The 24,586-nt window shown below is 39.7% G+C and overlaps 2 protein-coding genes across 2 annotated transcripts in view; one reads left to right on the top strand and one right to left on the bottom strand.

The window, feature by feature from the left end:
- The window catches only part of WIPI1 (WD repeat domain, phosphoinositide interacting 1), a 47,131-nt gene extending 39,125 nt beyond the window's left edge, over nucleotides 1-8,006 (top strand). The window contains exons 7-13 of the mRNA XM_044676230.1: nucleotides 503-573; nucleotides 1,240-1,347; nucleotides 4,052-4,216; nucleotides 4,587-4,694; nucleotides 5,730-5,851; nucleotides 6,407-6,507; nucleotides 7,448-8,006. Of these exons, the coding sequence (XP_044532165.1) occupies nucleotides 503-573; nucleotides 1,240-1,347; nucleotides 4,052-4,216; nucleotides 4,587-4,694; nucleotides 5,730-5,851; nucleotides 6,407-6,507; nucleotides 7,448-7,495 (723 nt within the window). The 3' untranslated portion in view covers nucleotides 7,496-8,006. The remainder of the gene's footprint in view (nucleotides 1-502; nucleotides 574-1,239; nucleotides 1,348-4,051; nucleotides 4,217-4,586; nucleotides 4,695-5,729; nucleotides 5,852-6,406; nucleotides 6,508-7,447) is intronic.
- Nucleotides 8,007-9,016: 1,010 nt separating this feature from the next.
- Nucleotides 9,017-24,586, bottom strand: part of ARSG (arylsulfatase G) — a 200,204-nt gene continuing 184,634 nt past the window's right edge. Inside the window, exons 9-12 of the mRNA XM_044676410.1 lie at nucleotides 21,804-21,912; nucleotides 16,388-16,508; nucleotides 10,138-10,228; nucleotides 9,017-9,320 (exon numbers count right to left, since the gene is read on the bottom strand). Of these exons, the coding sequence (XP_044532345.1) occupies nucleotides 9,046-9,320; nucleotides 10,138-10,228; nucleotides 16,388-16,508; nucleotides 21,804-21,912 (596 nt within the window). The 3' untranslated portion in view covers nucleotides 9,017-9,045. The remainder of the gene's footprint in view (nucleotides 9,321-10,137; nucleotides 10,229-16,387; nucleotides 16,509-21,803; nucleotides 21,913-24,586) is intronic.

The raw sequence follows: 24,586 nt of genomic DNA on the forward strand, positions 1-24,586 counted from the left end.
GTTAAGAGAGGCATAAAACGAGTATGATACAGTCCCTGCTCTATGAAACTCAAGTCCAATAGAAGAGCTAGGCCATTTATGCAAAAAGCAATACAATAAGGCAGCATGTAATGAATGCCATAAGAGTGGAAGTGAAGTGCAATGTTAGTATTTCAGAGGAGAGGGAGCCCATTTTTGCAGGGGGAATGAGAGAAGGCTTCCCAGAAGAGGGGGCATTTGGGGACCTGGAAAGATAGTTCAGATTTCCAAAAGTAGAGATAAAGAACATTCTAGATATAGCAAACAGTTGCATGAGAAAAGCATGCTTTGTGCAAGAAAGATGCAAGTCATGTTTGGGGAAAGTCTCTTGGGAATAGATGTGGACAGCCCCAGGGATAAAAAGGCTTTACTTTGTTCTTCTGCCTCAAAAAGCGATGTCAATAAGCAACAGAAAAGGGAACACCATCTACATGAAACCTTTAATGGCAATGAAATGTTAACTTTGTTGTCCTTTTTCCCCCAGGGCACAGTCATCCGGGTGTTTTCCACCCCTGAAGGACAAAAGCTCTATGAGTTTAGGAGAGGAATGAAGAGGTCTGTGTTGAATTTAAAATCAGTTTTAAAGTATATCTGGGGATTGTGCACTGGAATAATTGGAAGCCAAGGAGAAGTTGTGGAAGGTGTGGATATGTGTCTCTTTCATTGGAGAGTGCAAGAAATAGAAAAATATAACCAAACATTATATGTAGAAGCCCTACTCAGTGAGTGCTTAGTAGAACCAAAAACAAAGAAGCTATTTCAACTGATCATAATCCAACTATTGAAGTCTTTTCTGATCTGTGCATATGAGGGATTGGCAGGAAAGGATCCAAGGAAATTGAGTACATAACCCAGAGGAAATTCTTAATGACATTCACTGAAGACAGAAAAGTATTGTGTTAGTTCCATGCAGATTACTGTTTATCTCATGAGAAGAAAGATGCAAAGCACATTTATTTGGAGTTCTGTCTGATTTTAAAGACATCAGAGCATCTGGCAGGCAGACAAGGTACCTCTAATGGTCAATAAGAAGAGGAATGATTTTTCCTTCTCTTTTGGACATGATCATAACCTTTTATTAATTATTTGATCTTATAATTTCTAGTTATTCGGTATTTATGGATAAGATGATTTCAGGTGATATTAATACCTTCTTCAAGATGTGGTTGTATAGCCACTCTAGCTTTTTCCTTACAAATGAATATATTCCCTTCTTCCTAGGTATGTGACTATCAACTCTCTAGTTTTCAGCATGGACTCACAGTTCCTCTGTGCATCCAGCAACACAGAAACAGTGCACATCTTCAAACTGGACAACCTTACCTCCAGGCAGGTATCACACTGACAGCTAAGTAAAGCCACATCCTCTTCACATTCCTTTCCACATAAATGGCCCTCATTGTCAAGTCCTTGTTTTTCAAACCAAGACCTTTTAAAAGGCATGGTTTAGCTTGAAGATTTTGGCTCCTAACTAGTGACTGTTAGTGCCTTTGATTAGCATAAATGCCACCTTTTATTTCCTTACGTCAGAAATATGATATATCTCTTATACTTAATAAAATTAGCCTATGGAAACAGGTGAAGATCATAAAGATCTGTCTTTCTAGACTTAGGAGATGCCCATGAATGTGACAAGGCCAGAAGGAGCAGAGTGTTGTTAATGCCGAAAGCATCTTAGAACTTTTTATAACTTCATTTCTTAGCAAGTAGAATGTAAGTATCAGCTTACAGTTTTTAAGCATCTCTTGAGTGCCCGGACCTGTACTAGAGGCTTTCTCTTTTTTCTGGTGAATGTAATACAATGGAAAACATTTAAACAGTCTAGTAAATACCAAGAACATAATTTTCAAGGCATTGTTGAAAGCCTTAAGAAAATTGACCTCTATTCTCTCTCTCTCTCTCTCTCTCTCTCTCTCTCTCTCTCTCTCTCTCTCTCTCTCTCTCTCTCTCTCTCTCTCTCTTTTCTTTCTCCTCCCTCCCTGCTTCCCTCCATCCCTCCTTTCTTTCCTTTGCCTTCTCTTCTGTTCCAAAGACCCTGCATTAGGAACTAAATAATAATAGTCTTAAATGACTGATTCCTTTTCTCAAGGAGCTTAGAAACTCTGGGATCTATGTTGAATTAATATTCATAGTATTTCTTCAGTAAATAAGAAAATTAAAGCACATAAATGTTTAATGACTTGACCAACTTGGTTGATTTTGATAGGGTTTGTCAGTCTTTTCTAGAAAAGCTCCATATAGTTTTCACAAAAAGTTTAGAAAACTCCAACCAGGAGTCTCAATATTGACCTCCATTTTTCATTACATCTCTTCCTTAGTCAAAAGATGTTTCATATTCTTAGACTGCATAGCCTTGCATGGAGGAATGTGTCTGCACATTTTGGAGGCAATATGACTTACAGTCTGCTTTTGCCTCCATCATTCTGCTGAAACTCCTCTGTTCACATTATCTGAATGATCACATTGAATGGCTTTTTCTTAGTTCTCATTCTTCTTAATTCCTTTGAAGCAATAAATACTAATGACCACTTCTTCCTTCTTGAAAGTGGCACTCCCTTCTTTACAGGGTCTACATATTCTTCCTTTGCCATGAATTTGGGTATAATGAAAGGCTTAGCCCATTTTAAAAATATTTTCTTATTCCCACTTTTATCATTCACTCTTATTGTTTCTTGATGTCTCATGAAGTCATTAGCTTCTATTTGCCCAGTTCTAATTTTTAAAGACTGAATTTCTTCCGTGACCTTTTGATCCTTCTTTTCCATTTGGTCCATTCTACTTTTCATGGAACTCTTTTCTTCATTGGATTTTTGTATCTCTTTTTCCAGTTGACCAATTTTGCTTTTTAAACTGTTATTTTCTTTTTGCATTACTTTCATTTCTTTTTCCCATTTTCTGACCATTTTTCTTCAACTGTATCTTATTTGATTTTTTAATTCCTTTTTGAGTTCTTCCAGAGCTTGAGACAAAATCCCATTTTTTTGTTGTTTGTAAGTTTTGCATGTGATTGCTTGGATCTCACCATCCCCTATTGGTTCTGTGTTTGTCCCCTTAGAAATTTTCAAGGGTTAAATATTTCTTTTGCTGTTTGTTCATTTTCCCAGCCTTTTTTGCTTTTGGACTGCGAATTCTGAAAGCTGCTTGCTGCTTCTGTCTCCTCTGCTGCTGGCTCGAAGGGCTTAGCACTGTGAGCTATTTTACCCTGGGGCTAGGTCTTCACCACAGCAGAGCAATGGCCCAGCACTATGGACTTCCAGATTTCACTGCTGGCTGGGTGCCAGGGCCTGGGACTTCCAGGGGTGACTCTGAAGTGCTTTTTTGTTAGTGTTGTTCACCTCCTGGGATCCCAAAGTCAGCCTGTGTCCAGTTGCAGAATCTGGCAGGGGTGAAGGGTAGGGGATGGGGGGCAGAGATGGTTGGCCAGCACTCTTCTTTGTACAGATTTGCTTCTGGTTCCCCCTTATCCCATGAAAATCAACTTTCTCTGCTATCTTTCAAGTTGTGTTCAGCAGGAGAGACCTCTCATTCCATCTTGCTGTTGGTTTTTAATTCCTGTTGTTTTGAGGTGCAGTGCTTTTTTAAAGATGAGTTTGGAAAGATTTGTCAGAGAGATTTCAGCTTTCACTGCTACTAAGCTGCCATCTTGGCTCTGCCCCCAGTTATCATTCACTCTTAAGAACTTACTCTGCTTTGTGAAGCAAATTTTTCAATACTAGTTCTTTGGAGTGTATGCATCTTTGAACAATTTAAACCAAGAATCCACATGGAATGTCTAAATGACAAATAGCCCTTATTCCTTATAAGATCAATCAGGTGTAGTATATTCTACCATAAAACAGCACCAGAATAAGGATTTTTACCTCATCCCAATGCATGCTATAAATTATATTTTGACCTTGTAGGGTTTTTGTGTTTTTTTTTTTCCTTTTTACCATTGAGGTAGAATGTTATCTCTGCTAATGGACTTAGTGCTTTGTTAGGTGCTTCTGTCTGCAATTTAGACACATCATTGCATCTGTATTGTTCCCACTAGTGGGCCAGAAGAGCCTTCAACTTGGAGTAGCTATATGGGGAAGATGTTCATGGCTGCTACCAACTACCTCCCTTCTCAAGTATCAGATATGATGAACCAGGACAGAGCTTTTGCCACTGTGCGTTTGAATTTCTCTGGTCAGAAGAACATCTGTACCCTTTCTACGTATGTATGACATTACCCTCTTCCTTCTTTAATTTATTGAGATTGAGAATGAATAGATCTTATAGTTTAGGACCTTGTTCACTGAACTGAAACAACCCGTCCTGGTAAGATGCTGATCTAACTCTGCATGCTGCCTCTTTAAGCATCCAAAAGACACCCACTCATGCAAAAAGAATAATAGCCCTTATTTGTGGGTTAATGTTACTATTTAATTACAGTAGCTTTTTTTGAGGAAGCATTTGTATCACAGGGGCTTCTTTATGTAAGGAAAGGTGATGTTCGTGATGAACCCAGGAGATTTTTCACCAAAAGGTGACCTGTTGGCACACTTTGTTAACAATCAAATTCCATGTTTTCATTTGCTCTATAGTATTCAGAAATTGCCCCGGCTGTTAGTTATATCATCTGATGGACGGCTTTACATCTATAATTTGGACCCTCAAGATGGAGGAGAGTGTATCTTAATCAAGACCCACAGGTAAAAATGGTTGGTTTCAAAAAGACAAACTTTCAGAAAGTGTTAGAATTGCCTCCTTAAAGTAGGTTTGGAAACTACTCTGGGCATGCTTCAGAGCTCTTGCTTTATTCTCATCCACAATTATAGGTGTTTATTGAATTACCTGATTCTTTGTTGGACAGAGTTGGGTAGGTCCAAGTCCACATATGCCTTAGTTTTCTTTTAACATTTTAGCAACTTTACAAATGTTTCAACTTTGCTCCAGTGACACCTTGTAGGTAACTCTAGGCTCTTGAGACTGTACTGTGCCTGTGGAGCCCAAGCATTGGCAAATCTTTCTGAGCTGGATAGGCTTCCAGTAAAGGTCAAGTGATAGATTATGTGTCAGCCATTCAACAACCAGCATGCCTACAACCCTGGACACAGGGACTATCAAAGGACTTTCACCAAGTCAAAGGTGTAAGCTGTATCTTTAGATCAGTGGTTCCCAAACTTTTTTGGCCTACCACCCCCTTTCTAGAAAAAATATTACTTAGCGCCCCCTGTCACATACTATCACTGCTCCCTTACAGATATTCACTACCTCCAAATGCACCTATGGCCATCACTGCTTCCCCGGATCACTGCAGCACCCACCAGGGGGCAGTGGTGCCCTCTTTGAGAATTACTGCTTTAGGCAAGATATTCAGACCACTGAAATCAGAGGTTGAAGTATAACAATCATTCACAATGTCTTTTCCTGCTTAATCCTCTCTGTAATGCTTAAATACCTTCTCTTGCCAACTGTAATCTGTTCTAATCCAGTGTGGATAGGAATGATGATAATGTCTTTCTCTTGGTGTTTACATTTTAAGACAGCACTGCTTCCTTGGGTGCTAATTTTTGTTAAGACTTTCCTTAGCTATTTTGAAGTTTATGTTGCCCCTCTGAGAAGTTAATATAGCCTCCGTTCAAGTATCCTGGGAAAGCTAGAGAGTCTATAAAGCCTGGTTCGGCCTCTGAAAATATTTCAAATACAATATATCCTTTTTTTTTCCCCAAATTGATAAAATTTAGCTTGCTTGGCTCAGGAAAGACAGAAGAGAATAAAGAAAATGACCTCAGACCTTCATTACCTCAGTCTTATGCAGCAACAGTAGCCAGACCAGGCACAACGTCTTTGTCCTCAACAGTGCCAGGTGAGCAACAATCAGACTGATGTGGTATGATATTTCTAATGTTTACTTATTCCTCCCAAGGTGATGTTTACCAAAAATATTCTTTTCTGAGGCAGCAAGATGGCTCAGTGGATAGAGATCCAGACTGGAGATGGAGGGTCCCAGGTTCAAATATGACAGACATTTTTTAGCTGTATGAACCTGGACAAGTCACTTAGCATCAGTTGCCTAGTCCTTACTAGTTTTCTGCCTTGGAACCCACATATAGCATTGATTCTAAGTTGGAAGATAAGGATTTTTTAAAAATTCTCTTTCCCTTATTTATTGCCATACAATTGATGCCCCTTATGTTTGGCAAACATAAAATTTGTTTTCCTGATGATTAGCTCAACTCCTTTGACAGCAAGTTAGCTAGTTTTGACAGATGCTTCAGCTTCATCTTTCATGTATTCATACCAGCAAGCCAAATTGCAAGAAGTTGCATCACTTTTTGACACTTTTCTGTAGTACCGTCCTGAAAGTTAAATGGTGACAGCTTGGTACTTTTCATTTCTCATGTTTCTCCTGGCTTTCCAGGTTATTCTGAGGATGGTGGGGCGCTTCGAGGAGAGGTTATCCCTGAACATGAATTTGCAACGGGACCAGTGTGTCTTGATGATGAGAATGAGTTTCCTCCTGTGAGCATTAGGAGCCCCTAAATGAGTGCTTCAGACTGCATAACAAGAAGACCTTCTCCTCCAAGAGGCGAAGTCACTTTCCAATTCTGTTAATCTAGCCTATAACTAATTCTCTCCACTAATATTCAGAAAGCCCTAAAATGATTTTTGTATCCTAAGCTTAAGATCTTAAAGAATAGTAATTAGCTATATGCTTACTATTGACAGTAATTAGAACCACAGGATACTAATCCAGGAAGCTTTTGGACTGACTGGCCCTAAGATCAGGGGCCTGAAAAACTTTTCTCTGGCTTAGCTACCTTTTGTTGATCATAATTAACAATTTACTATAACAAAACTGAATTTTCCTTAGATTCCTAAGGATGCTTTGGGGGTGGAGATGGGGAGGGCTGTTCTTAGCCTTGTGGAGATATTTTTCTAGTGATAGGCTGCTTTTTCGGGATGGGGGCCTACATTACAGAATTGGTAACTGCTGTAACCTTGAAGGGCACTGTTATGTCCAAGAGGGTCATCAGTTGTTGTTTCGTTGTCATGCCAACCCCACATAAGTCTGAGTATCTGTTGAGTGGAATCTTGTCCACACAGCTAGGAAAAAATGAGAGAGTTGGAACTAATGTTATTTATTGGTTATTTCAATAGTAATGTGTATTCAATGTTTACAACCAAGATGAGCCTTTTAAAATGGAATCAATGTATGTGTACATTTAAAATCACGATTTCTTGGAATCATGCCAGAGTTATTAAAAGTCCACTTCTACAATAAGGTGGGTAGTGTTTCTATAGTCTCAAGTATGGGATTAACATGGATAGACTAACAAGTCAAGCATAGCATGATCTAGCCCCCTATTGACTCTGCATGGACTCAGATATCTTTATAACACACCCTGCTTAACAGCCTCTTCCTAGAAAGAGTAAGGACATTTTGTTTTGATTTTGGTAGATAATCTTGTGCCGTGGAAGTCAGAAGGGCAAAACGAAGCAGTCATGATGAGAAGCACACCTCAGAATTCAGCACATCCCTTGTATCAGGTGGTTTTGGAAAAAAAAAACCCAAGGTGGAAGAATGGATTTGGATTTGTATGAGACAGACACAGGGTGTGGTGTGGGTGCAAGAAATAACCCCAGGTGCTCCACTTTTTTTAAAACTACAGTATATTCTTAAACTTTTACCATGCTTTCTTCACAGCCCTGGTTTTTCACTGGGTGTGGTATACATTATATGCACATTACTCTAAAAATATTTTAAAACCACAGTGTACATGCTAACTTAACCATATTGGTATGTAATCAAAATTTTGTATAAAATGGGCATCCTTTTAAAATTTGTGCTGTGTGCAAATGTATTTATAGAGGAAAATCCTGTTGAATTGTATTTCTTTGTACAGTATATTACACACACACACAGATTATTTTACCTAGACAAGTATTTTTGCAATAACTACTGGAAAAAACCATTTATTACCTTTTGAAGAGATCAGTAATAAAATCATGACAATGCATACAAATTGTTCATCTTTCTTTATGGGTTTCGGAGGAGGAAGAACTATAGAAACCTTGGGGCTACAGTTTTGTCTTCTAAAAACTACAGAGAATATGGAAATAGATTTTATATAATCAATATCATATAATCTATATCTCTTCTCTACAGATGGAGGATAGAAAGGAAGAAAATTTGAATCTCAATTTTTTTTAATGAACGTAATTGAGAAATATTTAAATAAATAAAAATGTATTTTAAAAAATAAAAACCACAGAGAATCTTGACCATTGAAGGATCTGAATGGATACTTCTGGCCTCATACTCCAATAATTAGTTTGATTTTTTCTTTTTAATTTTTATCCTGACTACATACCAGTTAGGATGAATCTCATATGAATTAGCCATTATATTTGTAGGGTACCATTCTAGTCTCTACAAAGGCAGACTGCCTGCCCAGAACAGCTACTTTCTTGAATTAATTTCTTCTAACTCTATTATGAAAAAAAAAGGACAGTGCCTGTAAAATGCTTGAAGCAAGATCACAGGTTTTATTTTGAAAAATATGATAGAAAATTGAAAGGCCCTAAAAACTGAAATCTGGAGGTCCACCTAACTTTTTTTCCCCCGGCTGCCTCCAGCTGTTATAACTAAAAATGAATCTTGGAGGCTTTGTTCTAAATTTATAAGTAAAGATAAAGAAAGAGAAATACGGTTTCCATCCTTTCTAACTTAAAGTAAGATCCATCCCAGGGGGAACATGCCAATGCTTGCCAGAGATTGCAAATGATAAAAGCTGCCAGGATGGCTCAGAGAAAAAGTCAGACCAGGGACAGGAACCAGAGCAAAGACAGGCCCAAGCGCTGGCTTTTCAAACTTGAGCTCCTCCCCCTTCAATTGGCCAATTGCCTTCATAGGTCATGTTGTGCCTCCTGGCCTCCCTAGCCATCAGGCTGGCAGACAATAGGATTCTGACTACCATGGTGAGTCCTTCTGGGATTGGACTAGGTTGGAAGTTGCCCAGATATTTATTTCACACACAGCTGAAACACTGAAGCTAACTACAAGAGCTGGCATCGGCAAGCCATCTTGAGTGCACTGCAACAGGGGATCGCTGAAGGATCATGAGAATAATCTGCTACTGAAGTGTTATCACTTATGATATCCTCAAGAACATCCACAAGAGCCCCCATGACTTCAGTCAATTTGTCCCGGTAGATAGCACTGCTGCTATCTAAAGGTGCACATTCTGCAGGGTCCTCTTGTAGATTGAAAATAAGAGGAAGCTCATGATGCTGTTCAGGTCCAAGGCTCCCATCACAGGCTTTTGCACCACCTAGACAGGAGGGGAAGAAAAGTAATCCATTAAATCCTTCTTTTGTGGCCCAGTGATGCAAGCACCAAAACTCTATAGAGGTTGGAGTAGTGACTCACAGGTTCAGAGGAGTGCCATCCCCTCTGAGGATGCTAGTGGAAGGCTATTAATTAATCCCATTGTTTAGGATTGTTTAGGATGCCTTTTGGAATCACCTTAACCTGAAGCCCCCTCTTGGATCTGAGATTGGACATCCAGAATGATTCAGCTCCTGATTTCTAAATAGTTCTTTAAGACAATCAATGGTTGAACCAAAAAGCCCAGAGAGTTTGTGTGGTTGTCTAAATAGACCTCTAAGAGACTATTTTTAATGCAGGCTATTCTTAAGTAAATTGAATTTTAAAATCGTCTCTAGGCTTCTAACTTATGTTCATCCATTTATGATCTAACAATTAAAAGGAACAAGTACAGTGAAAGAATTTCAAGAGTGCAAAAAATAGCCCTGAACTTGCCGTGAGATAGAGCAGGATGAGTAAAAGGCTCCTATCGAATAATTGTGAGTACAGAGAACAAAACATGGAGCCCATTAGTGGCCTGTGGTTAAAGGCAACTCAGAGCAAGGGGCACAAGTTGCTTAGGGAGCTGGGAATGCATTCATCTCATAAAACCCCATTAAGAGTCAACTGTGGCTTCAGAAGGAATTCTAGCCTAGGAAAATCAGTGGAGTAGACACAGGATACAGCCTGTGAGTGAGTGGAAGGGAAAGGGGGCTGGGAAATGGAATGTCCTCCTTCCTCAATAGAACTTTCTGTGGAAGGAGAGGAAGAGTGAATCTTACCAGTGATGTAAAAGGCCTTATATTGCCCCAGACGAACAGTCTCTAGGGCACCAAAGCTTCCAGCAGCCCCACTGTTAGGGTGAAACAGCACCTAAAAGACATAGAAACTAACATAGGGGGCAGCATCCTCCCTAGAGTCTGAGCAGTTGCCTATACATTTAGATTTTTTTTAACCCTTCCACTTTAGAATCAACACTGTATAGTGGTTCTAAGGCAGAAGAGCAGGAAGAGTTAGGCAATGGGGATTAAATGACTTGTCCAGGGTAACACAGCTAGGAAGTGTCTGAGGCTAGATTTGAACCCAGGACCTCCTATCTCACAGCCTGGCTCTCAATCCACTGAGCCACCTACTTGCCCCCTAGATAGTTTTCTAGGTTGCTCACAGTAAATTACAGCTCTTAACCATCTCTAGTGAAGGTCAGGTTTGCATTAAGAATTCCTCTTTAGAGGGCAGCTACATGACTCTCTGGATTAAGAGTCAGATTTGGAGATGTGAGATCCTGGGTTCAAATATGACCTTAGACACTTCCTAGCTGTGTGACCCTGGGCAAGTTCCCATTGCCTAGTCCTTACCTCTCTTCTGCCTTAGAGCTAATACACAGTATTCATTCTAAGATGGAAGGTAAGAGTTTTTTTTTAAAAAAAGGATTCCTTTTTAGCACCTTTGTCACAGTGACTGCTTATCAGGCACACTTAAAAAAAAAAAAGATCAGGGACTTGATTTGGGCTAAGCTTTAGCCTATTATAGCACAGAATTACTCACCTGTATTTCCTCATCTGGTCACAGATGAAAAAAAGAAGCAAATAGAAACAGGAATTCCCCTATTCCAAGGGAAGAGGGCAGGATTTAGTAGGAAATGTTTATAAATGATCAGTGAACATAGTAGGTTTGGCTTCTGCATTCAAAGACTTGCCTGGAACGAATCATGGCTGTATATCACTGAGAATGAGCTTATATGATTCAAAGTTTCCATTGGGCCCAAAAATCAGAAATATCTGCTGAAGTGGTGACTGTCTGTTCCACTAAGTTTAGCAACAGAGCACAGCTGACTCCTTGGCCTGATGCGCATATACACTTATTACCTTCAATGCTTTTAAGGGTCCCAAGTAACATTAATGTAGCCCTTTTCTAAAAATGAAAATAAACTGAAACTTGAAACACCTTCGTTTCTTTCTCCCTTGCAGAGGGCCAGGATGGGGGCCAAAGAAAATATTTCCTTTTTTTCTTCTTAAGAAAGAGAACCTGGCACTTCAGCAAAGCTAGCAATCACATTCTGGGTGTCTTAAGAGCTATTACGAGTAATAGAATGACAAAGTGAACTTTGCATGAGGACACTTCCCTTCTAAGGAAGCCTGTCTCATCGGAAATAACTTTGATTTCCTGTGAGTGTATGAAGACATGCTCTCCTTCAGCACCCAATTACTCTGGGTTGCCATGTGTCCCTTGCTCTGTTCTGAAAGCTGTGTTAGGGGGAGTACATTCTGTCTCAATAAGTCATTTTGGAACAAATCCTTGACTTTTAGTCCCAAACCAGTTGACCTTTCTCAATTACGTGGTCATTTATGTTCTGAAAAGGGGTGAGGCAAGGAGTCAGCCTTCTCCCCCCATTTTCCTCCTTGTCATGCTGTGAATAGGAAAGTATTTCATGCTAGCAACCTTCTAAAAGAGAAGCGATCAGTGTTCCTGAAAGGAAAATAAGCCAATCTCATACACATCTGTCCAGCTTAGGATGTTCCCAGTTAGATGTTTGTGCCCAGGGCAGCCTCCAACTGGGCTCAGCTGCTATTGAACCATCTTGGACCACCTGCATCCCCCAACACCCTGAAAGAGGGAAGTGGTGAGACTGGCACTCAGATACATCCTGCTGCCACATCAATAATGGCATTGTTATTTTCAGTTTCAAAACGAGGGACAGGAAGGCTGCATTGAGAGCAGTACACCATCCAGAACCAGGGAGGGAGATCCGTGCTGTTAGCAGACAAATGTCTAACGTATCATATATAACAAAAAATAAAGTATCATATTTAGTTTCAAGTGCCACATCTTCAGCACATTTGCAAAATGGAGGATCAGAAGCCTCCAACCCAAATGTTATGAAGAACGACAGAGGAAACTAGAAATGGATATAACTTAGAAAGAAAAGATTTGTCAGAGGAGGGAGGGATGGCATCAATGCCTTCAGATAGTTAAAGGACTATCACAAGACAGTCTGCATGAGTCCAGATTGCCAAACCTAAGGAGTCACCTTTTTTTGGCAGCAGTGTGGTACAATGGATAGAACAGTGGTTCCCAAACTTTTTTGGCCTACTGCTCCCTTTCCAGAAAAAATATTACTTAGCCCCCTGGAAATTAATTATTTTTATCTTAATAACAATTAATAGGAAAGATAAATGCACCTGTGGCCATCACCGCTCCCCAGGATCGCTGCAGCACCCACCAAGGGGCAGTGGAGCCCACTTTGGGAATCACTGGGCTAGAGTTAAGAGCCTGGAGTCAGGAAGATCTGAGCTCAAATTCAGTTTCAGACACTTAGTGGTCTCTCTCTACTCCTCACCAGTCCTTTCCTTCTCCCTCTCTAGCTATGCCCAGATGGGGACATGCAACATGCACACAATTGTAATAACAAAAACTGAAGTCAGTCTCTTCTCACAACCTCCTTGAGTTTTGGATCCCTATTGCCAGTTGTCCATTAGGGGATAGAATAGGTGATTCAGTGTTAATAACGCCTCTGTGTCAACGTGAACGCGAGGTTCCACTGATGAGATCCAGGAGATGAGAGACATACATCCCACCTTAAAACTTGGAGCCCATAAACACAAATGCACCTTGGTGTGAGGGGTCTAAGCGCAACAAATTTAAAAGCTAAGACCCTCTCGTCCACGTAGTCCCCATGTGACATTAGATGAGTCTTTAGAGACTTAGTTTCCTACTCTGTTGAATGAAGATATTAAGATACCTGATTGTGACAGAGAGTGAAATAAGCAGAACCAGGAGAACATTGTACACAGTAACTAAAATATTGTGGGACAATCGAATGGGATAGACTTTGCTACTAACAGCAATACAATGCATGACAATTCTGAGGGATTTATGAAAAGGAATGCTATCATCTCCAGAGAAAGAACTGTTGGAGTAGAAATGCAGATGATTTATCACTTATTTATTTGGGTATATGATTTGGGGTTTTGGTTTTGGTTTTTTTAATTTTAATTTTGAATATTTTCCCCTAGTTACATGTTTCATGTTCTTTCCCTCTCCCCCAAACTCCCCTACCCCCCTTAGCCGATGCACAATTCCACTGGGTTTTATATGAATCATTGATTAAGACCTAATTCCATATTATTGATAGTTGGACTAGAGTTATTGTTTAGTGTCTGCATCCCCAATAATATCCCCAACAGCCCATGTGTTCAAGCAGTTGTTTTTCCTCTGTATTTCTCCTCCCACAGTTCTTCCTCTGAGTGTGGCTAGTTTTCTTTCTCATAAGTCCCTCAACATTGCTCTGGATCTGCTGATAATAGAGAAGTCCATTACATTCAATTTTACCACAGTGTATCAGTCTCTGTGTACAATGTTCTCCTGGTTCTGCTCCTTTCACTCTGGGGGTTTTGGTTTTATAAGATTACTCTCTTACAAAAATGAATAATATGGAAATATGTTTTGCGTGATAATATATGTATAACCCAGACTGAATTGCTTGTCAACTCCAGGAAGGGGAAGGGGAAAAGAAAGGGAGACAACATGAATCATGTAACTTTGGAAAACTTATTTGAAAATTTGTTATTAAAGATAAATTTTTTTAAATACCTAATTTTGGGGCAGCTGTGTAGCTCAGTGGATTGAAAGCCAGGCCTAGAGAAGGGAAGTCCTGGGTTCAAATCTGGATTCAGACACTTTCTAGTTGTGTAATCCTGGACAAGTCACTTAAACCCCAATGCCTAGCCCTTACCACTCTTCTACCTTGAAACCAGTACTTACTACTGATTCTAAGATTGAAGATAGGAAAAAAAAAGATACCTAATTTCCTAAAGTCACATCCAACTCTAAAATCTTATATTCCTACCACTAGAAGTATTTTATTTTGGAAGTAAGGGTATGGAGAGCTGGCCTGATGATTTGTTGCTTAAAGTCTTAAACTGATTTACCTATTTAAGTCAAGGGATTTCGTTTATAAAATGAAGCTCAGAGGCAGGAAAGGGAGGTAATACAAGGACTTTACAAGTTATAGTGATAGTTTCTTTGGTTCCTGAGGGAGGGAGTTGGTGATAGGGGTTTTTATAAATGCAAATATATTCCTTCAGTCAGACAGCTGGGTGCCCCATTGGATAGAGTGCCAGGCTTAGAGTCAGAAAACTCTTCTTCATGAATTCAAAGCTGGCTTCAGACACTTACTAGCTGTGTGATGCCAAGTGAGTCATTTAACCCTGTTTGCTTTAGTTTCCTCATCTGTAAAGTGGGCTGAAGAAAGGAAATTGCAAAACCATTCCAGTATCTTTGCTAAGAAAACCCCAAACTAGGTCAGGAAGAGTCACCTGTGCCTTAAAAATGACTGAACAACAACCTCAAAATTCCCTCAGTCAGTTTCTCCTCTCCTTTTGACAAATAGAAACTTCATGGAAATTTCTAGATAATAATAATAAATCTAAAACAGCATTTGCATAGTACTTTAATATTTACAAAGCATTTTACATATGTTACTTCTCCTGGTCCTTACAACAACCCTATGAAAGTACTGCTGCTTATACCCATTTTACACAGGAGAAAGCTGGGGTTGAGAGAAATTAAGTGACTTCCTTGGAATCAAAGATTTAAATAAGTGTTCTAAGGCAGGTTTTGAACTTGGGTCTTCCTACCTTCAATCCAGCTTTTTATCTGTTTAGAATGTGTAGCTGCTAGCAGCATTGACATTTTCTGCCTGCTTCCCTCCCCTCAGTCATTACTTTAAGAGTCCATTGAAAGACTGACCACTCATCATATAGGGTCCGTCCCTAGACCCTGACATTCTTTGCTTTAGAAGGCTAGCAGTACAAATACCTAAGCCTACTCTGTGAGTGGAACCCAGCCTTAGAGAACTAGAAGGTACCTCAGGACCTTTAGGGAGCTGGGAGAAGAAATGCAAGAATTCCAGATTTAGGAGAGACTTCTTTTGTTCAGCTCTTTGTGACCCCATTTGGGGTCTTCATGGCAAAGATACTAGAGTGGTTTTGCTGTTTCCTTCTCCAGCTGATAGATGAGGAAACTAAGGCAAACAAGGTTAAGTGACTTGCCTAAAGTCACACAGCCAGTAGGGGTTTGATGCCAGCTTGGTACACTGGTCTCCCTAACTCCGAGCCTGGTTCTCTATCCACTGTGCCACCCAGCTGCCTAGAAGGGACTTTAGAGGCCATCTAATCCAGAGAACCTGAACACGAGTCTCTCAAAAAGGCTTTAAAAGGGGCCATCCAATGCCTTTTCTTGAAGATCTAGCACTCCCCTCCACCTCTACCTCCCCCTCAGAATCTGTTCCACTGTCGGGCAGCTCTAATCATTCAAGAAGTTATCCTTACATCAAGGCTGCCCCTCCAGCTTCCAGCCACTACCTCTAGTTCTATTCAGGATTGCCAGGCATGAATAAATCTAATCCATCTTCCTGACAATAGCCATTAAAATAAATGAAGACAGTAATCACGAGCCCCCAAGTCTAAAATGAAAAATCACAGAACAGCTCAAAAAGCCTTGAAGGATACATGTATATCCTATTTGAAGTAAATCAACGTACAGAATTCTTTAGAATCGCAGAAAACCATTCATTTCCCCAAAGGATTCTTTTCAGGGTCCTGATATACTAAATGTCTTTAATATACTCAAAATGGGATTCAGTTTCTATAAATACACCTTTTCAGATGCCTAACTGTTGCTGGGAGGCTCAGTGGATGGAGTGCCAGACCAGGAGGCAAGAAGACCTGAGTCTAAATCTGGCCTCAGACACTTAGCTGTGTGATCCTGAGCAAGTTACTTCACTCTGCCTCGGTTTTCTCATCTGTAAAATGAGCTGGAAAAAGAAATGGAAAAATCTCTCCAGTAGCTCTAAAAACTCCAAAAGGGGCCATGGAAAGTCAGACAGGACTGAAAAATGTCTAAACAGCAGCAAAAACTATGGCATAAAGTGAGGCATCTCTGTAGAACAAAAGCTGAAGGTCAACATATTTCACAGGAGGGTGATACACACAAAGGGAAGTCTCAGACTTAGCAAAAGTTTATCCTACTCACCCTATGTCCAGTTTGTGAGTGTCCAAAGAGAACTTCTGACACGTCCAGACCATCAAAATGTCGTCGGGGGGGCAGGCTCACTTGGGCCAAAGACGCTATGGTTGGAAAGATGTCGAGCACACTATAAGGAAACAGATATTGGACAAGTCACTCAGCAGTCTCCTCTTTTTGACTAGGATTTGCAAAGAGCCAGGAGGTCAGAAAAAAGTCTAAGTTGGCATGGTCTGCTTTTTACTCTGTATTTCTGTTATTCATAGGATATAGACATATTCTTTGACCTCCAGTCTTAACATCTCCAACTGCCTTTCAGACATCCCAAAATGGAAGGACTGAAGACATCTTAAATGTAGGATTTACAACACTGAAATCATCTTTTCCTCTAAACTCCCCCTCTCCGGCTCCCCTCTTACTGTCAAGGGCAACACCATCCTTGAGCCCCTCAGCCTTGCAACTTGTGTCATCCTCAGCTCCTTACTCTCCATATTCAAATTGTTGTCAAGGCTTATTGATTTCATTTTTTAAAATTATATATATATTTATCAATTACATGTAATAACAAATTTCCACTTAAGTTTTCTGAAGTTATATGATCCAAACTGTCCTTCCCCATTCCTGGAACTGGCAAGCTATTCAATACATGTATTATCGATTTCATTTTTGCCATATTTCTTGAATAAGCTGTCTTCTGACACTGCCATCATTCCAGTGCAGGTGGGTTAGCCTGGCTCAACTCTCTCCCCTCTCCAGTCTCTCCTCTATCCAGCCTCTAAAGTGATTTTCCTGAAATTCAAATCTGAGCACATCATCCCCATTACTCAAGAAGCCCCAGAGGCTCCCCATTACCTCCAGGATCAAATACAAGACCCTCTGTTTAGTGTTCAAAGCCCTTCATAATCTAGTCCATCCTACCTTTCCAGGCTTCTTAGACTTTACTCCCTACCTGCTACTCTTGGATCCAGAGATACTATCCTCCTTGTTACTCCATGAACAAGACACTCTGGGCTCCAGATATTTTCTGACTGTTCCCCATATCTAGAATGCTCCCCACCTCCCTCTACCTTCTGGCTTCCTTTAACTTCTCAACTAATAACCCATTTTCCCCAGTCCCTCTTAATTCTGTTACCTTCCTTCTTTTTAGTTATTTCCCATTTATCTTATATCTAACTCATTTGTACATATTTATTAGCTTGTTTCCTTCATTAGATTGTGAGTTCCTTGAGGATAGGGACTGTCTTTTGTCTCTTTTTGTATCTTTGGCACTTAGCACAATGCCTGACACAGAGTAGGCACTTAACAACTAGTCTGCTAGGTGACTCATGTGAATAGAGCAGCAGGCCTGGAGACCGGAGGGCCAGGGTTCAAATATGGCTTAGCTGCATGACCCTAGGCAAGTCACTTAACCCCCATCGGATGCTATTCACCTCCTAATGAGTCTTTTGGGCAGCTACATTAGAATAATGACTTATATTGAGTTTGCAGTCCACTAAAGCCTCAGATCTTTTTTCAGAACAACTGCTTTTGTCAGATTTTTTTTGTGCCCATATACAAGACTTCACATTTATCTCTGTTGAATTTCACCTTATTCAGCCTCATGCTCTATCCCATTAAGATCTTTTTTTGTCAATAGGCATTTTAAAAGTACTTATGTCAGGCACTGTGTTAAAAAATAGACAACACAAAGAAAAAAGCAAGGATGGGGTCCTTGGCTGACCTCAAGGAGCTTACGTGATAATCAAAAAGAAAATAAACAAATAATTGTGTACATATAAAAGATAAAGAGAGCAAATGGTAGATAAACTCAGAGAGAAAACATTCACAGTTGAGGGTGCCAGGAGAGGAGAGAAGGTGGTAGTATAATGAAAATACCATCTAAGTCACACTGATAAAAATGTTAAGCAGCCCAGAGCCAAGTAAGGTCCCTGGAGTTCTCCAAGAGAGACTTCTATGATAATGATAATGAATCATTATCAACTACTCTTCCAAGTCTGGCTATCCAACCAATTCTATATAATTACATTATTTGCTAATCTCAGAGTAAGCAGCCTATGGCCTCTTGGGCCAAATTCCCTCACAGTCTGCTTTTGTACAGCCTGCTGGGAACTAAGAATGGTTTTTAAAATTTTTAATAAAGTCTTCTTGTATTTAAAGTTTTTTAAACCATTCTCAGCTCACAGACCACAAAAAAGACAGGAATCTGGATTTAGCCCAAGGGGCTATAGTTTATAGAATCAGATATAGGTCATTATTCCTCAGTCTTTTATGCAAAAATAGTATGAGATAATTGATCAAAAATCAGACTTTTGAAGGTAAATAAGAAGTTAGAGTGAATATAGAAGATGGATGCCTGTATATCAGGACAGAAATCATTGATATATCCTGATTACAAGGTATGTGACTGTCTCACAGAATACCTTCCTCTCCCTTCATGATAAAAGAGAAATAAGAATGAAATGTAATGATATGTGAGAACACTGAAGGAAGAATACGAGGAGCTCTGTCACTCACCCCTGCCAAGCATCTTTAACCATAATGCTAGAGGGAACAAAAGGGTAGAGGATTCTGTGACTCCACTGTCAAGAGTACATCATAAGGGATGAATCTAAACCAAGTAGATATAAAAACTTCTGTGAGGACAGAACCTGATGTATTCTGTGTTCTCTACCTCTGTCTTTTTCTCCCACCCTCTTGTTTTTTCTCTCTCAAGGGAATAAAGCAGACTGTGGTTTTATTTCATCTGTGTTCATTAAGTCTATTTTCTTTCTGTTTTCCCACTTTAAAAAAATGAATTTTCTCTAAAGCTGTATGGATTTTATTACTACCATATTGATTGTGTATGTGTCCTTAGAGACAAGTCGGTATTATGGTACCCAATGCTCATAGTTATTGAGAATATTATCAGCATGGGGGGAGGCGGGTCAGAACTAGATTTTAAAGAAATTTTATTGAATTCTATTTTATAGCACCCCCAAAGCAGAGGTAATATATGAATCAAGGCCAATACCCAGATCCAATGTGCACCCAAGTTAATCTTGGTAAGAAGAAGGGCTTCAAGCAAACTGAAGTTAGCATTTTTGAGTCAACTGCTTCAAGCATCCTTCTATTGTTTCTCCTAGACAGAACTAGAAGGAAACCAACCCTAATCCACCCCACCATTGGGCAAGGCAAAGGCAGTAGCCAGTCAAAAGGAAGAAACTAGCTCCTTTCCTCATCTAAATACCTTCTGCCTCTATCTACTAACAGATAAAGAAAAATAAGACACAAGAACTCAGTTCTAAGTGATAACTAATTATCATTTCAGACGAGGGATGATAAATCATACCCACTTGTCACTTCTTGGCAGAGAGGTGGTGGACAACAAATATGGAACAAGGCATAGCTTGTCAGATATGGCTAATGGGTTGTTTGGTTTTCTTAGTTGTGTTTTTTTATTACGCAGGATGTGAGGGTGGACGTGGGAGTGAATAACCACTAGGAAGAGACAAAAATATAAAAAAGTTATCAAAACATTCTTTTTCAAAAAGGTATGGGGGGAGAGGGAATGCAGCTAGGCAGCTCAGTGTATTGAGAGCCAGGGCTAGAGACAGGAGGGCCTGGATTTAAATCTAGTCTCAGACACTTCCTAGCTATGTGACCCTGGGCAACTCACTTAATCCCAATTGCCTAACCCTTACCTTTCTTCTGCCTTGGAATTAATACTAGTATTAATTCTAAAACAGAAGGTAAGGGTTTAAAAAAAAAAGTATGAGCTCCTCTCTCTCTTTTTCTATTTCTCTGAAAATAGGCTAAATAAATGAAGTTCTCTCCTCAAAATAAGTAGGATCTGGTTTGGGTCAGATTGTTCTGTTTGACTGCTGGGCAGATCATTCCATTTAACATGCATTTATTAAGTGCCTAATATGTACAATGAATTGTGCTGGGCACACAGGAAAGAAAAAAAAAGTCTATATCTCCTGACTTCAAGAAGTTTATAATTGAATAAATATGGCCTTTTCATGAGAGATTACAGTGATTTCCCTTCAGCGGGAGGCTCAGACTAAATTAAAAGAAACAATCATTTTGCATATAAAAATCTTTCCAAAAGCTCATTGATTAGATCATTGCTTAAGGTTATCCCACACTCCCTTCAATGACTTTGGTTGGGTTCTTATGGAGGAAACAGTTTGAGAGTTAGTCCATCAAGCCCTTTGAGACTCTTCATTTTAAAGATGAAGAAACTGAGGGCCAAAGATGTTACGTGACTTTCCAACGATCACACAGATTACACAGCAAAGCCAGGATTTTCATCCAAGTCATGTCATTCTAAATCCAGTGCTCTTTTTACTGTATCTCATAAACAGGAGTTTCATTTGATGGCTCTTGACAAAGGTAATTTAGTGATGGTGTCTATATCCTTGCTAATGCATTCAAGGAAGGCTTACTTTGCATACTGTTTCGGGGGAAGTTTGTTATAAATTGATAAAGAATTTAAAATATATTTTTACATTTTTCTAATTTCAGGGTCACAACAAACAGTAGACAAAATGCTGCCACGTAGAAATCTGACTGAATCCTCTTTGATGAACATTCTATTATTATTGTTGTTGTAGTCATAAGTCTGTTTTAAAAAAGAGGATTGACATACACTATTGTAACTAGCTTTACAGAATAGAAATAGGTACTTGTGTTGATACTCAGACATATTATTGAATTACAAATTCAAGTTACAAAAAGGCAGATTTAGGCTTTATATTAGGAAAAACTAAACAATTAGAACCATTCAAAGAAGATTTTCTAGCGGAGACTGAGGGGGGCATATTGCAGAATACCTTCTTATTTAAGGACCAACTAGTGGAGTCTATGACCCTTATGCTTCTGGGAGTTCTATAATTTTTTGAGCTTTTAATGATGCAGCCCTACTTGATGCTGAGGAAAACTAGAATTTCCCTGGTACCTTTATAAAAGCCATTTTAAGTCCATTGATTTTGTTCATTGCAGTAGCACTGGGTTATATTCAATTAGTATGTCAAATTAAGTACTTAAAAACACTTTGCTCTCTTAAATAGGTCCCTTTCCTTGGGAAAATTGTGGGGGGGAAGTATCTTTGGTATCTTCTCTCTTGGTGAAGTAAAAAAAGGCAAGGACTTGATTTTTGCCATTGTCACCAAGAGACTTGGCCGTTCATTTAACCTCTCTTATCCTCAGTTTGTGCACCTGGGAAATGAGGGGATTAGAATCCAGGGATTATGAGATGCTTCTGCTCCAAAATATTCCTGACTTCCTTGAGGCTCTAAGTTTCCAACCCATTTTTGCCAAGTAGCGTCCCATGGTCTAAAAGCCACCCTTCCTTTTTCCATGTGATCAAAACTGCAGCTAGCAGGACATCTATGATTTCTCCAAATTAAAAACCTACAGTGGCAAGGCAGTTTTAGCTTCTCACCTTAACAAAGCAGAGCTGGTAACATTGGCTGGCACTCTGCCAGGCCAGTAAGCTATAGCTGGGACACGATGCCCTCCTTCCCATGCGGTCTGCTTGGCTGAACTTCCTCCTGCAAGAGAAATTGGAGGCCATTAGCTTATGACTGCAACAGAAAGATGCTTCTCTTTAGCCATTGGACTGTGATTAGTAGACTTCTTATGAGCTAAGAATTTCCACAGATTAAAATAAAGGAGACATTTTGAATCACTAAACAATTACCCAATTCTGTTGAACCCAGGAGGCTGGAAAAGTTTAAATTGTGTTTTACAAAAAGTCTTGAAGACAAATTGAATTAACTATGAACATTCCCCTCAGCCCCACCTTCAGTTCAGAGAGACCAAAATGTCACTAGTTAATGTACAAAGCACCCTTCCAAGCCAAACACTGAACACAGTTACACATAACTTAGTCATATATCCCCATGATTTTCTAGCTTGAATAATGAAAACAATTAAGCTGACTAGGAGGGAAGGAAAAAAAGGACACATTTGTGTTGATCTGTAGTCATATTATTGCAAACTGAACTTTTTTGATGCTTCAGGCCAAGCATAACACACAGGAAATTCTCTAAATGCTTTGTTCTTTCTCACAACCAGTTTGTAGAAACACAAATAATTTTTTGCCTTTTTTTAAATAAAAATCTCATCTCATATCAAAATACATTTCGTTATATATAGCTTGCACTAGAAAACTTTTATCTTACTTTTGTCTTGAAATACTTTTATCTGAAACTCATTTCTTCTCAAAAATGAAGTCTTAAGTTCACTCTCAATCACTCTTGCTAATGGAATGGATGCCTGCTCCCCCATTTCTGGAATGCATTCCCTCTTTATCTTCATCTGCTAAAATCCTTCTCATCCTTCAAGACCCAATTCAGAAGCTGCCTATTCCATGAAGCCTTCATTGATCTCCCTGCATTGTTGTTGTTCAGTTGTATCTGACTCTTCATGAACTGGTGAACCAAGCTGACTATGGGGTTTTCTTGGCAACAATACTGGTATGGTATTCCATTTCCTTCTCCAATGGATTGAGATAATGCCCTAAGATTTAGCCTTCAGAAATTAAAATCAGGAAGCATATAGACTGCTTATCCTGAACCATACTGAAGTTGCCCATGGAGACCCCCAATCCCAGAGACCAAAGGGCTTAATTAAAAAAAAAAAAAAAAAAAAAAAAAAAAAAAAAAAAAAAGCTAATCCAATAGCTACTTGGGAAAGCTTTTTGCCCTAAAGGGATTGGTGTCTGGGGCTGAGGATCTTTTTTTTTTCTTTTAAATTTCATTTAATTAATTAAGAGAATTTTCCTGCAGTTACATGATTCATGTTCTTCCCTTCCTTCTCCCACCTCCCACCCCCATAGCCAATGAGCAATTCCTCTGGGTTTTACATGCGTCATTGATCAAGACCTATTTCCATATTATTGATATTTGCACTAGGGTGATCGCTTAGAGTCTATATCCTCAGTCATATCCTCATCAACTCATGTGTTCAAGCAGTTGTGTTTATTCTATGTTTCTACTCCCACAGTTCTTCCCCTGAATGTGGATAGCGTTCTTTCTCATAAGTTCCTCAGAATTGTCCTAGATCATTGCATTGCTGCTAGTAGAGAAGTCCATTACATTCCATTTTACCACAGTGTATCTGTCTCTGTGTACAATGTTCTCCTGGTTCTGCTCCTTTCGCTCTGCATCATTTCCTGGAGGTCATTCCAGTTCACATGGAATTCCTCCAGTTCATTACTCCTTTTAGCACAATAGTTTTCCATCACCAGCAGATGCCACAATTTGTTCAGCCATTCTCCAAAGGCTATCCTCTCACTTTCCAATTCTTTGCCACCACAAAGAGCACAGCTATAAATATTTTTGTACAGGTCTTTTTCCTTATTATCTTTTTGGGGTATAAACTGTAAAAAAGAAGCTGCTTCAGGGAGGGATGGGTCAGAGAGAGAGAAGGTCAGAGTAGAATTCCTTCTGTAGTCACCACTGAAGCAGCCTGATTACTTAGGGGGTATTTAGTTGATGGCTTCCCTAAAAAGAGTGAGTGGATTCACTCCTGCCACCTTGTAGTAGAAAGAGGATGTTATTTCCCTGTTGATAGAGGTATCTCTTGTCAATCTGTGATGTTCCCAGCCAGTATTAGCCAGACAAACCTCCCCACAGATCACCTCCCTGTTTCAACTGAAATTCAGTGGGCAAGATGGAGGAACCTTCTCAGGTAAGGCAGCAGGCTTGTCCACTTCCTTGATTACTTTGCTAAATGAACCAAACGCTATCTGACTTTATAATATGTCTTTAATAATAGGGTTGATCAGAGGTAAGAGATGAATAGCAGAAGGGAAGAGGGTATAGGAGACAACTAATGAATTATCCATTGATGCCTAAGGAGTCCCTGGCTCAGTCAGGGCAAATTGCCCCAAACTGAGTTTCTCTCCCCCTCCCCACTAAAATCCTTGCTTCTAACTGTCTCAAGGTAAAATTATTGATCACTAGAGGAATTATTGAAAGGGGACAGGTGATGATATCTGTGGTAGAGAGTCAGGCTCTCAATGAGTCTCTAAATCTCTTAGGTGTTAGAATAGAGCAGGGTCAGTCCTGGCAGGAATCCAAAGATGGCCACAGGAACTGTTGGCCTGGGACAACAAGGCTTTAAGTAGTCTTGATCCAGGAGTTGCAGGTTTTCACCTCCTCCTTCTAGCTCCCCAAAACCAACTTCTCTTGCTTGGGGGTTCCCCCTTTTATACTCCAG

This window comes from Gracilinanus agilis, chromosome 4, assembly GCF_016433145.1.
Source record: "Gracilinanus agilis isolate LMUSP501 chromosome 4, AgileGrace, whole genome shotgun sequence".
In the NCBI taxonomy this organism is placed as follows: Eukaryota; Metazoa; Chordata; class Mammalia; order Didelphimorphia; family Didelphidae; genus Gracilinanus; species Gracilinanus agilis.